The 18,024-nt window shown below is 42.5% G+C and overlaps 1 protein-coding gene across 1 annotated transcript in view; it reads left to right on the top strand.

The window, feature by feature from the left end:
* RBP3 (retinol binding protein 3) overlaps positions 1-18,024 on the top strand; it is a 51,803-nt gene that overhangs the window by 29,490 nt on the left and 4,289 nt on the right. The window contains exon 3 of the mRNA XM_082268305.1: positions 1,826-1,968. Within this exon, the coding sequence (XP_082124431.1) occupies positions 1,826-1,968 (143 nt within the window). The remainder of the gene's footprint in view (positions 1-1,825; positions 1,969-18,024) is intronic.

The raw sequence follows: 18,024 nt of genomic DNA, 5'->3' as shown, positions 1-18,024 counted from the left end.
CCCCCCTTCAATCCATCATGAATGCTGCCGCCAGACTCATCCACCTCACCAATCGCTCAGTGTCCGCTGCTCCTCTCTGTCAAGCCCTCCACTGGCTTCCGCTCACCCAACGAATTAAATTCAAAATACTTACAACATCTTACAAAGCAATCCACAGCCTAGCCCCCAGCTACATCACCAGCCTCATCTCAAAATACCAACCTAATTGCTCTCTTCGTTCCTCTCAAAACCTCCTGCTCTCTAGCTCACTCATCACCTCCTCCCATGCTCGCCTCCAGGACTTTTCCAGAGCCTCTCCAATCCTATGGAACTCCTTACCCTTATCTGTCCGATTATCCCCCACTCTATTAGCTTTTAGGCGATCTCTGAAAACCCTCCTTTTCAGAGAAGCCTATCCTACCAACCCCTAACAAATGTACCTCCATTTTCTCCATCAACCCATCCCCCACGGTTATTGCCTTTTGTTTCACTTGACCCTCCCTTCTAGATTGTAAGCTCTAACGAGCAGGGCCCTCTAGTTCCTCCTGTTTTGAACTGTATTGTAACTGTATTGTCTTCCTTCACATTGTAAAGCGCTGCGCAAACTGTTGGCGCTATATAAATCCTGTATAATAATAATAATAATAATAATAATAATAAACTATTTATCTTTAGCACCACTACTTACTATTTTTTGACTCATTGGTACCCCATATTGATCACCCTTTTGGTGGATATGGTTTAAGGGGGGCTCTTCTCCCTTACCTACCTTCCCCTACATGTTTTTTCATATGCAATTTTGGGATCAAGAGGTATCAGAGGAGTGGTTTCCTAGTTCATTGCATTTTTATCCCTCGTTTTCTCTATGCAATTAATAGAGGCCATTACAGGAACATTCTCATGATATTTTTTTTTTTTTCATTGTGGAATGTACTACCCCTGACTGTCCCGGTGGTATTTTTATTGAAACATTTTTTTCATGGCCGGAACTCCGCTTTAACAAAGCAAATGATCGAGGAGGTGCATTTATAGGCTGGGAACTTTGGTAAAGAATTGGTATAAAAGAAGTGCGCTGGATGAAGAAAAGTAAAGCTGCAACCTTAGAACCAATCGGGAAAAATACTATAAATAAAAAAGCAGGTGTGCTAAACTCATAGGTGTCAACCACTCAGGTTGGAGTGAACCAATCAAGTGATATCAAAATAAATTAGTCACAAAACGAATAAAACACAAATAATGGATGATGAAGCTGATACACGTTCTAAAAAACGAAAAGTGAATAAACAATATGTGTATAAAATATTTGTTAAGTCTGTCCAAAACGGCTTAATTTTGGAAAATTCCCACCATATACGAAGGAAGGTGCCAACATTTTAACAGCCTCGAAAACATTTTTCAGAGATTGTAGGGTTGATTTTAGATAAATGTTGGGGAACCATATACCACCTCATTAATAGTTTATAATTACATTTAGTTGCAGCAGTATTGATAGAACAATGGGCTGTGGTGTGTCAGATATGACGCCAATCTTTTTCTTCTATGGGATTACCTATATCATTTTCCCATTCAGTCATATATGAATTTAGGAGAGGTGCCAATTTCTCAAGAAAAGAGGTATAAATCATTGTGGTAAGCCATTTAGTATTAGGGTCATGTTTACAAGAGTGTTCAAAGGGTGTCAGGGTTCATAGATTTGAAGAAGAACCAACTTTTTGGGTCGCAACATTTTTAATTTGGAGATATCTGGAGGTTTCTCTGTGTGATAAGTTATTTTCATAGAACTTCAGGACTTAAGCTTTAAGCATGCCATGAGAAACAAAAACGATAAACTTTTTCTTGTTCTTAGATTTAACATTGGCGGTCCCACAAACTCTATTCCAGCACTCTGCTCTTACTTCTTTGATGAAGGGGCCCCTGTTCTCCTTGATAAAGTCTACAGCCGGTCTGCCAATGCTATTACAGATGTGTGGACCATGCCTCAGCTCCCAGGTAGGATACTGAATTTGTACCCCTAAAGTATATGTAATGCCAAAACATTTTTTTTTGTTTTAAAAAGAATGTGGAAGTATTAGAAATTATGTCAAGTTTTTATTGCTTGGTGTACAAGAAGAAAAGTTATTCAAAACAGTGTGTCATAAAAAGCCAATGCATTTTGGGGTTTCAATGGGTTCCCCTTCATTAGAGTCTAGTATTGTTGAATGAAGTGCTAGATTAATGCATTTGGAAGGATCCTGAGGGCTATTTAGTATGATAGAGCCGCAGATGCCAGTTAGAGCTGGCTTGACGTAGCCCTGGCTGCACAGAGGTCCCCTGGGAAAGCCATGCCACCACTACCTTCCCGAGAGAGATCCCCTTTCACAGTTGCAGATTTACGGGGCAACAGAGAAATGTATTACAATCAATAACCAAATACTGCACATGTGTGGGATTATGTGCATGCGTCATTGATAGTAAGATGTTTTTTCTGGCTTCCACTTACCCGCCTGCCGATGACATACATGCTAAATCTCACAGGATCACAGGAAAACATATTACTCACAAAAACAGTTACTGCACCTGTGTGAGCTTCTGTGCCTATGTCATTAGAAAAAGCTAGAAAAATAAATGAGAAACCATGTTTAAGTTTATAATTTTGACCGATTTGTCTTAAATGATGTTGGCAGATCTATAAGATAAGGGTGGTGGATCCACTTTAAGCAGCAAGTTTTATTGTTGTCTGGGCCTTGGTCGCCTCTTGGGACTGGTAACCATTGTCTTTGGAACCGAAAGTCATTTGGAATCAAACATTTTTGAGTTATCACAGGAACAGGAGCTTAGGGGAAATCTTTTAACCACTTAAGCCCCGGAAGATTTTACCCCATTCCGACCAGGGTTTTTTTTTGCGATTCGGCACTGCGCGACTTTAACGGACAATTGCGCGGTCGTTACGACGCTGTACCTAAACAAATTTGACGTCTTTTTTTTCCCACAAACAGAGCTTTCTTTTAGTGGTATTTGATCACCTGTGCGATTTTTACTTTTTGCGCTATAAACAAAAAAAGAGCGTCAATTTTGCAAAAATAACAATATTTTTCACATTTTTTTATATGAAATTCCCCCCAAAAAAATGTAAAAATCAAATTTTTTTAACATTTTAGGCCAATTTGTTTTATGCTACATATGTTTGGTTAAAAAAAATCGCAAAAAAGCGTATTTTGATTGGTTTTGCGCAAAAGTTATTGCGTTTACTAACTAAGGGAAATATTTTTGTCATTTTTGGTGGGTTTTTTTTAACGCGTAATGGCGGTGATCTGCGATTTTTTTTTTGCTGTACTGCGACATTGCAGTGGACAGATCAGACCCTTGACTGACATTTTTGACACTTTTGGGGTTACCAGTGACATTACTGCAGTAATCAGTGCTATATATATGCACTGTTACTGCAAAATGACACTGGCAGGGAAGGGGTTAACCTTATTGGGGAAGGAGGGGTTAAGTGTGTCCCTAGGGGCGTGCTTCTAACTGTGATTGGACATGGCTACTGGTGTAGGAACAGTGATCAACGGTCCTACATAGTAGAACCGTATGATCCCCATTCATACACAGGGGAGAATGACAGGCGGCTTGTTTACATTAGCCGCCTGCCTTTCTCCCTCTCCACCGACGATCGCCGAGTGACTTCGGTTCCTCCGGTCACACGCACGGACTTCCTAGGGAACGAGCCGGGACGGGCGCGCGCCTCCGCGGGCGCACGCTCGCCCGCTATTGGCTCACAAGCAAGTGACAGGCAAGTGACATACCCATACGTCAGTTTGCCTGGCCGGGGCTGACCGCCGCAGTATATGTACTTGCGGCGATCGGCAACCGGTTAAGTAGAAAACCTGTTTTGGTGACAACTGTCTAAGAGGGTTTTCCCAACTTGCTTCAAAGAAATCTCCTCCTACATCCTGTGGTGTCTCTGGGAAAGCAACTCAAGAAAAAAAAAAAAAACGAACACAGGTTTTACCGAATCCCCAAATACCATTGGTATTTGATACAAATAAGGGATCTAATGGACCATATACGAAAAAGCATGCATGCTTATGCTATGTGCAGACATTTGTATTGTCAATTTGGAAAAAATGCATCCCTAAATGGGTACTATAGTTTTGTGGGTTTTTTTTTTTTTTTTAAGTGTATGTAAATCAAAGTTTCTTTGAATAAAGTAGGGAATAGTTAGAACCACTGCCATGTTTTTTTTCTTTTTTTTGGTGTATGTATTCTATGATGGGGATTTTCATTCACTTCCTATCCCGAGGAGACATCAGGAACTAATGGGCCATACACACTATAAGATTTTCTGAAGACTTTTTCCTTCAGATTTACCTTTTCTATGTAGTGCAAGGGCCTGCCAGATTGCAAATTGATACAAATTGAAAGTGTTTAGGTTTGTCCTCATATTATAAGGTTTTGGTAAGTCTGAAGGAAAAAGTCTTCAGAAATTCTTATAGTGTGTATGGACCATAAGAGTAGATCTTTACAAAGCAAGGGGATAACCCATTTGAGAAAGTTGTCACCTGAACAGGTGTTCCCATTTGGAGATTTTCCCCCCACTGTGATTCACTTACAGATTTTGGACTAACCACAATTTCCTGTACAATACAACATACCTGGCAAGGGTCACCAGGACAAATAGGGACGGTGCATCTCCCCAGTGAAAACACAGATAGAAATAAAAATCTGAAACATTAGTATAAACCATGGGTGTCCAACCTTTTGGCTTCTCTGGGCCACATTGAGTGTTGAGAAATTTTCTCGGGCCGCATATAAAATATAAACTATAGTTAAGGTATATAAGTAATAAAACGCCGCCGTGCCCTTCCCGCGCTGCTGCCCCCCCCCCGCACTAATTTAGCACAACTAGAGGATGATCCCTTTCCGAGGCAGCCTCTGCCTACAGTTAGTTGGAAGCCGCTGTGGCCGTGCCCCCGACCCGACTTCCTTCTTCCCCATCAAAAAAAATAAAAATTGTCAAGGGGCAGTGGGCCGCATTGCCTAGGGCTCTGGGCCGCAGGTTGGACATGCCTGGTATAAACCATCAATCAAGTGACCAAATATGAAACAAAAATAGTATCTGGCATCTGTCCCAAATTAGTATAGAAAACACACCACAAGGGCAAAGAGGGAAAAAGAAAGGGACTTTGGGTGATGTCCAAGTAATCATTCAATCATACTAAGCCCCGGTTCACACTAGGGCGACCTGTGAGGCGACCTGGTCGCCTCACAGGTCGCCGCAGGTCGCCTCCCATAGGGAAGCTACGGACCCGTTCTAATAGGAGCGACACAAGTCGCTCCAACCTAGAAAAAGGGTCCGGAGCTTCTTTGGGGCGACCAGGAGGCCACCGCCATAGACTTCAATGTTATGAAGTCTGTGGCGGCCGCTCCGAGGTCGCGGCGCGCTGCTCGCACCGCGATCTCGGAGGTCGCCCCTGAAAGTAGCGTCGCGCCAGTGTGAACCGGCGCTTAGAATAAAATGTAAATATTTTATTGAAAAAACATAATAAAATTGTTCCCAGAATTATTTCCCCCACTTTGCCCTTGTGGTGTGTTTTCTAAAATTCTGGAACATGTTTTTACCCTTTTCCATTTAATCTAAAACTAGCAAAAAAAGGTTTGGCTTTACATTTTATAAAGGTTTTAGACATACTTGTGGAATAGATTAGCATAATGTAAATAAATGTGTATAGTTTTTAGTTATACATCACATGGCACAGCCATTTTTCTTAATATTAATGCAAACTGTATCTATCTTCGTGGTGCTGAACTTTTTTTTTTTTTTTTTATTGTTCTCTGTTTTACTGTTTGCTATTGTTGTAACAGAAGTTGCAAAAAGTGGTCACCTCCTCCACCTATAACTGGTCTTAACAGTAAGAAGCGCTGGAAGGGCAAACGCAGATCAAAAAAGCAAGGAGATTTCCAGTCACTACTTACCAACCAGCCAGCGACCAACCCAATTAACCTGTCTAACAATATGCATTAAAAGCAGGGGTTTAGTTTCACACATTTGCAAATACTGCTGCCATTGTGCAATGTGCTGGGTGTTCAGTGTGACCCTGCTCCTTTAACCTCCTAGGCGGTAATCCCGAGCGTAACTCGGGGTTGGTTTTTCATATCAGGATCGGTAACCCCGAATCACGCTCGGGGTGGATTGCAGAGAGCGCAGCGGTGTTCTCTTACCTTATCCTGGCGATCCAGCGATGATCTCTCATTGCTGAGACCGCCAGCCGAGAGTCCCGCCGCTCCTCCGTCCTCCGTCGGTACGATCACTTCCTAGTTCCATTCCCTGCAGCAGCAATGCTGCATGGGAGCGGAACTAGGGAGGGAAATTAAAAAAAAAAAACGTTGCACAAAACACATTTTGTATTATATATATATATATATATATATATATATATGCATATATATATATATATATATATATATATATATATATATATATATATATGCATATATATATATATATATATATATATATGCACACACACACATATATATATATATATAAAATTATATTATTGATTCAATTATAATTCATGCGTTATATATTATATATATATATATATATATACACACATATATCTATAATATATAATGCATGAATTATAATCTAATCAATAATATAATTTTATTATATATATTATATATTAAATAATAAAATAATATTATTGATTCGATTATAATTCACGTGTTTGTGTTTCAAATTTATCACATCTGGGATGTCTACTAGACTCTTGTTTTGGTCAGGTTTAAGTCAGTAATTACTAAGAATTGTAGGCCTATAATACATAACGCCAAATTTCCATGAAAACAATTGTACCGCTTTTGGTATGTAATTCCTGACATAATCATACCGCCAGGGAGGTTAAGGAAGGGTGGGCTCCCTCCAGTCACCTGTCCTCCATCTATCTCATCAGAATGCATGCAGGGTGAACCCTCTTCCTCAGAGTCAGAAAGGTGCTGCTCTGAGGAAGAGGGTGCGTTCTCAAAACGCGTCAGCATAACCTTAGCAGATCCATGCAGACTTCTGCGTGCTATCCAGCACCGTGCAGTGCCTTGGCTACCTTGAAGATCTTATGTTGATCCTGTTTACATGTGTGCTATCTACAATTGTTTTATGAGTATAATATACATTTTTAAAAAATGTGAATATACCTTTTTAGTGGTATTGCATAGGTCAGTGCGCCCCTTCTCTTATTGTTGTCTTTTAGTGTGTTTTGGATACCCTTGGTTCTGAGGGGGCAGCAAGACCACAAGCGATACCAACAAAAGTCAATTGAACATCTATATATATTCTATTCCCCCATCATGCACTACTTGACAATGGCAATGCGCCCTAGGCGGCTGCCTAGTTAGCCTAGTGGAAGCACCGGCCCTGAGTACAGCCAAGGTCCTGCTGAGGGCAGAAATCCCAGGAGAGGTGTACAGAGTTCAGTAGGAAAAGCTTCAGCAATCCTGTCTATAGAATGACTAAAGGAGAGCCCTGAACTGGATGCCTAAAGCCTAATGGGCAAGTCAGAGACCTCATAGTACTTGTGACTCTGGGATCAGGAGAGTAATTGCAGGGAGTGTACCTGGCTGGGTTGAGCTATGAAGTGGGACTAGGAAGCAGAAATTGGTATACTATAGAAGGAGCCTTGTTAATCTTGGCTGATAGAGCAGAATGCTGCAGATATACAGCGGTATACAGACTATCTGAGGGAAGATGGTTTCTTAAAGTGCTGCATATGCTTTCACATTTAAATGCTGTGGACCGTCCACTAAATGCGATTGGCAATATACTGTCAAGTGACTCTGTAATCTATGTCAATGCAAAGTACTACCAGTACCAGCAACCTTATTTATGTGTGAACATTTCTTTCTTTGGAGATATAAAGGTCAACGGGTGGGAATGTCATGTGGAGGCCTTTGGCATGGAGTGGGGCACAATATAGCAGAGAGTATAGCATCATCAGGAGGGTTAGTGTTCTAGAAAGGACAGGAGTGGGGCAGAGACTTGTGCTTTGGCACCAACATCCAGGTATTCACAAAGTCCCTATTGAAAACAGGTGAAAATCGATTAGTCTATGGCCAGCCTAACATACAGGATCTGTTTGACTCAAAACAATGACTCCCTGCAGTCTCTGATATGAAACACCTGTTGTATTTCCGGTAGTAAACAGCCTAGGTTTAAGGCCCATACACATGATAAGAAAATCAGAGGTAAAATTTCATCCAACGAACGATCTGCACATTTTCGGATCGCTAGTTTAGTGCTTCTGCCAGCCGATTAAGACCCCGTTTACACTGGGGCGATCCGACTTGCCGGGGCGACCTCACAGGTCGCGGCGCGCAGCTCGCACCGCGACTTTGGAGCGGCCGGCACAGACTTCATAACATTGAAGTCAATGCAGGTCGCCCCAAAGAAGCTCCAGACCCTTTTTCTAAGTCGGAGCGACTTGTGTCGCTCCTATTAGAACGGTTTCACAGCTTCTCTATGGCAGGCGACCTGTCAGGCGATCAGGTCGCCTGACAGGTCGCCCCAGTGTGAACGGGGTCTAAGAGTTTTCGGCCAACAAAAACAGGATGTGCAGGCTATAAAATTTTTGACGTACGTTAACATAATGTCCGATTTTCATTTAATTAGTACAGTTTATCTGAAAAAAATCGTAAGAGCAAGACTACGCATGCTCGGAAACTAAAGTATTACATCACTTCTGAAGTTGAATTCTGTCGTACAAGAATTTTTTCGGATGAAAGTAACCTCTTCATTTTTGATATGAGACTAGCATGCAACAAGTAATGAACTAAAATTTTCCAATAATCTGATTGTGTGTACGAGGCCTTAAGGATTTTCATCCAAAGAACTTTCGTACAATTTTTGTATAGTGTGTACACAACTTTCTGCAGCTGATTCCAACCTTCTGAACAAAAGTTTCCAATTGGGCAAGCTCCAAAACTTTTTTCGGATGGGAACAGAACAAAAGATTTTCACCTAATGTGTACCGTTTTCGTACCATTTTTCGTACAGAAACGAAAGACTGTGCATGATCCGAAACAATAAATAACAAAAAAAGTATTTGTCGTACGAGAATTTTCATAAGAATTTTCTTTCATCGGTTCCGATTTACTGTGAAACAACGAGGAAATGGGACAATCGCCTGATTTTCTTATAGTGTGTACCCCACTGTTTGGAAGCAGTATTTTTTTAATGATGTAAAGAGATTTTTGTATACTCAAATTATTAATGTAACTATGTAATTAAGGTGATCTGGCAGAGATAGATAGATAGATAGATAGATAGATAGATAGATAGATAGATAGATAGATAGATAGATAGATAGATAGATAGATAGATAGATAGATAGATAGATAGATAGATAGATAGATAGATAGATAGATAGATAGATAGATAGATAGATAGATAGATAGATAGATAGATAGATAGATCGATAATACCTTAATGTCATTGTATGCATGCAACAAAATGTATCAAAATACTCTTTACAACAGCAATAAAATAAAAAAACCAAACAAGGCTAAGGGTTAGTAGGGTAATAGGGTAGCAGTGCTGAAGCAGAAGTGGGTTCGCTTGTGGGTAATATGATAATTATTCTTCATTTTACAGAACAAGGCTGCATGTGTTTATTTCTTTAAATATAGCTAGCATAAAAATGAAAAAAAAAAAAAATGAAAAAAAAAAAAAAAAAAAAAAATATATATATATATATATACACACATATATATATATATACACACATATATATATATATACACACATATATATATATACACACATATATATATATATACACACATATATATATATACACACATATATATATATACACACATATATATATATACACACATATATATATATACACACATATATATATATATATATATATATATATATATATATATATATATATATATATATATATATATATATATATATATATATACTGTACATACAGTGTCTGACAAAAATGAGTAAATCCCTAAATCCCACAAATTTTTGTAAATATTTTATTATATCTTTTCATGTGACAACACTGAAGATATGACACTTTGCTACAATGTAAAGTAGTGAGTGTACAGCTTGTATAACAGTGTAACTTTGCTGTCACCTCACAATAACTCAACACACAGCCATTAATGTCTAAACTGCTGGCAACAAAAGTGAGTACACCCCTAAGGGAAAAATGTCCAAATTGGGCCCAACTAGACATTTTCCCTCCCCGGTGTCATGTGACTCATTAGTGTTACAAGGTCTCAGGTGTGAATAGGGAGAAGGTGTGTTAAATTTGGTGTTATTGCTCTCACTCTCTCATACTGGTCACTGGAAGTTCAACATGGCACCACATGGCAAAGAACCCTCTGAGGATCTGAAAAAAAAGAATTGTTGCTCTACATAAAGATGGCCTAGGCTATAAGAAGATTGCCAAGACCCTGAAACTGAGCTGCAGCATGGTGGCCAAGACCATACAGCGGTTTAACAGGACAGGTTCCACTGAGAACAGGCCTTGCCATGGTCAAGAAAAGAAGTTGAGTGCACGTGCTCAGCGTCATATCCAGAGGTTGTCTTTGGGAAATAGATGTATGAGTGCTGCCAGCATTACTGCAGAGTAGTGATGAGCTGAACACCGCCCCCCCCCCCCCCCCCAACCCGGTTCGGTTCGCAACCAGAACACCGCGAACAGAGGAAAAGTTTGTTAGAATAAACAAACTCCATTGAAGTCAATGGGACTCGAACCTCGAAAATCAAACGGCTTTATTTTGAAGGCTTAAATGCAAGTTATTGCCCCAAAAAAAAGTGTATGGGGGTCTGGGTCCTGACCTGGGGAACATGTAGCAATGAAAAAAATGTTTTTGAAAACGATCATTTTTAAAGGAGCACTGATTTACTGATTTTAATGAGGCTTAGTGGTGCCTGAACACCGTAACCAAGGCCTCACAGTTACTCTTGCTGGGTGCAGGAACGGGATCTGCTGGTAAGAATGCCATGCAAATTTGAAATTGCATGTGCTATACAAGTGCCAAAAATTGGGCCTTTGCCGAAGGTGGTGCCTGAACACCGTAACCAAGGCCTCACAGTTACTCTTGCTGGGTGCAGGAATGGGACCTGCTGGTAAGAATTCCATGCAAATTTGAAATCGCATGTGCTACACAGGTGCCAAAAATTGGGCCTTTGATGTTGGTGGTGCCTAAACACCATAACCCCTCACAGTTAGCAGGGTACAGGGACAGGGCCTGCTGTTAAAAATGACATACGACATTTAAATTGTATGTACCTGTCATACAAGTTGGGGGTTAGTAGTGACCTAAACTTAAAACATTGTTGGAAGCTAGCAGAATCAAGGTAGAGGAATAGGATAGGCAGCATATGCAGTCGTCAAGGGATGGCAGACCCCTAGCAAATTCAATCTGTTACATCAGCATCAGGGGCCTGATAGCTTTTGTTGATCCAGGACTGGTTCATTTTGATGAAAGTCAGCTAATCAACAGATTCTTTGGACAGACACACTCTTTTGTCCATCACAAAACCTCCAGCAACACTGAATGTCCGTTCAGAAAGCACGCTGGAAGCAGGACAGGCCAGTAGCTCCATTGCATATTGAGCAAGTTCTGGCCAGTGGTCCATCCTCAAGACACAGTAAGCCAGTGGATGCGCAGCTGGAAAGGTCTCCAAGTCTGCTCTTGCGCCTAGATAATCAAGCACCATATGATGGAGACACTGGCGATGGTTGCTTAAACCCAACAGCCCTGGGTGCTGCTGAGGACAAAAGAACTGTTTAAAGGCATTAGTCAGCCGGCCGCCTTCTCCGCTGCTCCTCCTTTGGCTGAACGATGAAACGATGAACGATGAAACATGTCCAGAGAATGGTGACCTCCCAGTGTCTGGAAAGGCGGTACATTTTTTTTCAAGGCCTCCTCAAGATGTTTCATCCTCTGCTCCCTCTGCAAAGGCAGGATGAGCTCTGCAACTTTAACCTTGTAACGTGGATCAAGAAGGGTTGCCAACCAGTAATTATCCCTCTCCTTGATAGCACGAATCCTCGGGTCCTTTCGCAGGCTTTGCAGAATCAGGGAGCCCATGCAACGTAAGTTGGAGGAGGCATGAGCTTCTGAGTCCTCTGCGTCACTAAGGATGACATTGTCAGCAAGAGGAACCTCTCCCCAACCACGTACAACTCCTGGGGTTTCTGGGGAATCAAAACCATCCCTTGAAGACTGCTGTATGCTATCCTCTTCCTCTACATCCATACTGCCAAAATCCTCATTCTCCTCCTCCTCTTCCTCCTGTGTGTTTTGTGGCCCTGCAGGAATAAAATCTGCATAAATGGGGCCTTGTGAGGAAAGGAAGTCCTCCTCTACCTGCCGCTGTTCTGCCTCAAGTGGCCTGTCCATGATTCCACGCAGTGTGTGCTCCAGCAGATAGACTAGTGGGATAGTGTCACTGATGCATGCATCATCCCGGCTCACCATCCTTGTGGCCTCCGCAAATGGTGACAGGACGATGCATGCATCCTTAATCAAAAGCCACTGGCATGGCGAAAAAAAGCCAAGCTCCTCTTACCCTGTCCTTGTGCCATACTCACACAGATACTCATTGATGGCCCTCTGCTGCGTGTGCAGCTACTGCAGCATTGCAAACGTTGTTTTCCCCCTGGTGGACATGTCACAAATGAGGCGGTTGGTGGGCATTTTGAATTCCCCTTGAATGACAGATAAGCGAGCACTGGCATTGAACGAACGGCAGAAATGGCCACAGACTTTTCTGGCCTGCCTCAGGAGATCTTGGAAGCCCAGGTATCTGCTCAAGAAACGCTGCACCACCAGATTCAGAACATGTGCCAAGCTTGGAACCTGTGTCAAGTGTCCCTGTCGGAGGGTGGAGAGAAGGTTGGTGCCATTGTCGCATACAACCATTCCTGGCTCAAGCTGTCGTGGTGTCAACCATCTCTGAGCCTGCCCCTGCAGCGCTGACAGAATCTCCACCACCGCCTCCTCCTCCTCCTCCATGTCCTCTTCTGCTAAATTCTCCTCTGCAGCAGCAGTGCTCCCTAAGCATTCAAGGGGCTACGCAAGAAGTCAGGCTAAAATATGCTGTGCTTCATTTGGTCTGTATAGAGGATAGTAGTCCCTGGTGATTGGCAAAGGAAACTGCCTCGGTGCATGCTGAGATACTGTATAAATGTCAAGGGCACCTGTGCTCAGGGTCTTTCAGCTGGAGGGCAGGGTCACAGAGGGAGGGAGCGGCTGCTCCTCCTCTGTAGAAGTTGCCATGCGGCCTCAGGTGTTCGACTTGAGGGCCTGAGAGTTAGAGAGGAGCTGAACCTGGAGGTCCTGCAGAGCTGACTAGAAGGGAGACACTGGAAAAGATCTGATTCTGCCTACAGTGAGTACAGATCTGTGTCAAGGGGCCTGTCTAGAGAGGGCCATCCCTTTAGCTAGGACAGTCAGTGGATGGGTGTCAGTCAAGGGGATGCTAGAGAGTTTCCTAAAGATAATGTAGTTACATCAAGTCTGCTGCTGAAGAGAGCAAGAAGACTTAAAGTGGAGTTCCACCCGTTTTTGTGTGTATTAAAAGTCAACAGCTACAAAAAGTGTAGCTGCTGACTTTTAATAAACACACACTCACCTGTTCCATAATTCAGTAATGCGGCCAGCGGGAGCCTCGGTTCTCTCCTTTTTCTCCCTGTGGTGCGGGTATCTCTAGTATGGGCACCAGGCTGTGACAGCTTGCGGCTTCACAGCCAGGTGCATGCTGCACATGCATGATTCACGCTACACGTCCTGAGTGGACAGGCAGTCTTCTGGGACCTGTGACGTGTCCCAGAAGATTGCAGGGAGGGAGAGGGAGAGGAGAACCTGTCAAATCTAGGTACCCGCCCCACCCCCAAGAAAGAAATTACTAAAAAAAATGCTAAATGTGGCATGTCAGGGGGTCAGGAGGCCTTAAAGCGGCAGTTCCACTTCCATACAAATGACAGTATCGTTAAAGCAGTGTGACTGCTTCTAATTTAACCTGGTAAGGCGAAGTCAGAGTTGTCCTTATCAACTGTATATAGTTCCAGTTGGGAGTATCCCACTATTCCATTCTCCCATCCGAGTTCCACAATAAATACCAAAAACCAAAACCCCTGGACTGGTTATTGAGTAACGAGCCATTGGGAGTAAGGATGGATATGTGAACTGTCCCTAAGTGTGCTGGTAATCAGAAGAGGCCCAACAAATCATCACACAGCAAGCCCTACGGGGACAGTGCTATACTGTACATACTATAGGCAAATGCAATCAGCGCAGAGTAAAACCAGAGCAACAATATACATAAAATATGCAGCTGAACACTAAAAGATTAATCACAAAACCCAAAACTAAACAAACAACATGAAAAAGTGCAGCGCAATAAACATGAACACATCAATGTGATACACTATAAATAATGGTAAAGAGAACAGATAAGCCCAAAAGTCCCTTTTAAAGAGGAAGATCACATAAGTACAAATACAAGTGAGGCAATGAGTTCAGAGTCCACTTCAGGTGATAGGCCTTCACCTCCTATCAAGCTACTGTGCTCACCTCAAAATTAGACCTCTGTGTTACCAGCAGATCTAATGCACTTGTCTTTGTAATCACTTAATGGATGTAGTACCACAACTTCCCAGCCACCAATCCATGTTCAACATGTGTAGCCATGAAGCCAGGAGCGATCACAATCCACCAAAGGAACTCCCCAAAGGGAGATATTCATAAGGGACAATAAAGGCAGAGCTCTAAGAGCAATCCATTTGATAAGAAAGCCTCCAATTTAATATATATATATATTTGCACTTACAATCAAAAAGATAAAACAAGGCAGTGGAGCAAGCAGCCAGTGTTCAAACGGCTTGCTGAAAGATGGTAACGGGTGATGTTAAGCCGGTAGCCCCTCCCCCGTATGCGTTACATCCTGCGGGACTTCATCAGGGGACCCTGTACCTTTTGTCTTAAATTCCTTGTTAGCAATGGCAATGCAAATGCAAGGACAGGACTGGATTAACATAGGGGCTATTGGAGCTGCAGCTCCAGGCCCCTACCTTAATATAGGCCCATCCTAGAGACATAAGTGAGTCACTAATACTGCCTAGCCCTGCTCTGCATGCAGTGTACATATGACTGATATGTAAATTGCATTAATATGTTTATTGTAGGTGCATTTATAGCTACAGTATATTAAACTCCCCTGGTCCACCATTACCTCTGCTGAATGCTGCCAACATTGTAGGATGTAAACAAGCCCTGCCTGCCACTGTCGTTGAGCCTGCCATCAGCCTGTACTGCGAAGGTGAGCAGATGGATGGGGGGAGCCAGTCTCTGAGACACTGGAGGGCAGCAAAACAGTATATTTTACATGTACAAGAAGGCTTTTATTTTGTTTAACCATGCATCCTTAAGCCCCTCCAACTCCTACCCCATTGTGGACCCACACACAGTTTTCCGTGGTGCGTGTGCCACATTACTACTCTACTTAAACTACCCAAAGGCACTCTCTCTCCTACCCCCCAACCCTCTCTCTCACCCCTCACCGACCACCCTCTTTTTACCCCCCCCCCCTGTCTCACCCCCCCCCCCCATTTAATTCAATTTGTTTTAATATTTCCATAAAAAGGCCAACCAAAATCCTGAGCATCAGGGTCAGGATGTTCTTAATCTGGCCCTGCGTGAGGATGCCTAGGCACTCCTGTGCCTATAGCCTCATATCTGCAGTGTTAAATATCTTAAGTTTCAGCATACACATATAACATCAGTATCGTTATATCAATAGACAAAATAGTTATTTTTGACAATCCAATATAAGCTTGCTTGAAAAATCGAATTTAAGTGCTACTTTATGGATTCCCTGCGTGGTTTGACTTTTCTCCTCTGCCTATTCCTTTAGCTTACTTTCATTTTTTTAGAACTATGTATCCCATGGTACCTTACTGCCTGCATGCAGCGATGATGTTACATGTGATGGGTTTCTTGTACTGACTACCTCCTAAAAACACCTCTGTAGTTCAGACGGAAAGGCTCTGTGAAATGTGTCACACTGCAGTAGCTATTCAGGCATATTAAATATGTGTCACTGCATTCAAGGGATCAAATGATTGGGATTCTTCAAAATGTACTTTTTTATACTTTTATACTTCTTTTATACTTCAAGATCATTCAAATTAATATGAGTAGGCTATAAATAATTGAAAGTTGATGTGTAAATGAACATATGATTTTAAAATTTGACCATAGATATGCTTTAGGCCTCTGACTTCTAGTCTTGGGAGGTCTGAAGTGGGGTTTAGTGATGCTCCTCGATGTTCTCTTTGCTGGAGGCTCTGACTTGAGGAAGCATAGCCTTTTTTCTACCAAGATGGCTGCCTCCACACAGAGACACAATGCAGAACAAGGCATGGTACGTCAGTAAGTAAGGAAGATCAACTGCAAGGAGATTACAAGCAATGATGGTGACTAGACCTCTGTCCTCGTTCTGCATTTTTAGATACAGCTTCTGGAGTTAACTTCCTTTTTTTTTTAACAACATTTTATTGAAATTTTCAAGCAGTACAAAGGTACAACATACATGAACTAGTAAACCAAAACATCTAAATAAGTGGTCTTTTAAACAAACAAACCAGGTTAAGATTGATCGGGTTACAAATTAGTTTTGACCGTTTAACAATTAACCCGTGTGAAAGGGTTAATCGAGGGGGAGAGAAAAAGAGAGAAAAAAAAATGAGGGATGAAGAAAGATAGGATGAAGGGAAGGAGGGGGTGGGTGGGTAGAAAGGAGGAGGAAGGAGGGAACACCTTTTATCGAGAAATAGAGCGATATAGCAGTAATATGACAACAATATCCATTTTTCAAAGAGTAAATAAATCTAGACCCAAGGGCCAGAAGGAAACACACTCCAACACAGTTAATAAGGAAACACGGGGACCACGTAGTAGTCCCCCTACGGATGGGGGGGTAAGTAAAAGGGCACCGAGATGATCCGAAGTTACATAAAGAGGAAAGTAAGAGTCAGGGTTGTGGTTGTTTTGCATCATGATCCAATTTGCTGGTCTATTGACGATTCTAGGACAATATCCCCCCCGGACAATATACCCCCGGACAATATACCCCCGGACAATATCCCCCGGACATTATCCCCCCGGACAATATCCCCCCTGGACAACACCCCCCCGGACAAAATCCTCCCTGGACAATATCCCCCTGGACAATATCCCCCCTCTAACCCTAACCCTATGTCCAGGGGGATGTTTTCCGGGGGGATATTGTCCCAGGGGATATTGCCCGGGAAATGTTGTCCTGGGGGGATATTATTCGGGGGGATGTTTTCCAGGGGGGATTATGTCCAGGGGGATGTTTTCCGGGGGGATATTGTCCTGGGGGATAATGTCTGGGGGGATATTGTCCGGGGGGATATTGTCTGGGGGGATATTGTCCGGGGGATATTGTACTGATACCCTATTCCCTGAAAGGAGATGTAGTGGGATGATGCTGGAGGGTGGAACGTTTGTACTGTCGGAGAGGGTGAGTATAGTTGAAATTCTTGTTCCCCGGTAGGGGAAATTTAGTCAGGTAGCAGTCCCATTTAGAGGAGAACCATGAAGCGGGTTTCGAGAGAAACTGTACATCAATCAGGTCTTTGCTGAGCAGCTTGGTCAGTTCCGTGCGAACATCTTTGAGTATGGGTGGGAAGGTCACAGTCCACTTGCTGAGAATGGCTCTTCTGGCCAGCATAAAGCACGTTGAAATCCAAGGTGTATGAGTGGCGAGGAGTGAGGATTGGGCTTTACTCAATCCCAAGACTCGACCATCAAGGTAGCCAAACAGTAAAATTAGTGGGTTACCGGTGGGGCGGAGAACTGTGACCAATGAAGAGAAAGCATCCACCTGGTGCCAGAATGTTTAACTTCCTTTTTAAAGTCTTAGATGTACCTGGAACTAATGTGCTGGTAACGAGAATCAGGAACCTGTTGCAAAGCTGAGGTCAGCAATGGAAAAAATATAACTAAACACAC

The sequence above is a fragment of the Pelophylax lessonae genome (assembly GCF_965119305.1).
Source record: "Pelophylax lessonae genome assembly, chromosome: 9".
In the NCBI taxonomy this organism is placed as follows: Eukaryota; Metazoa; Chordata; class Amphibia; order Anura; family Ranidae; genus Pelophylax; species Pelophylax lessonae.
This window is presented reverse-complemented; position numbering and strand designations above follow the sequence as displayed.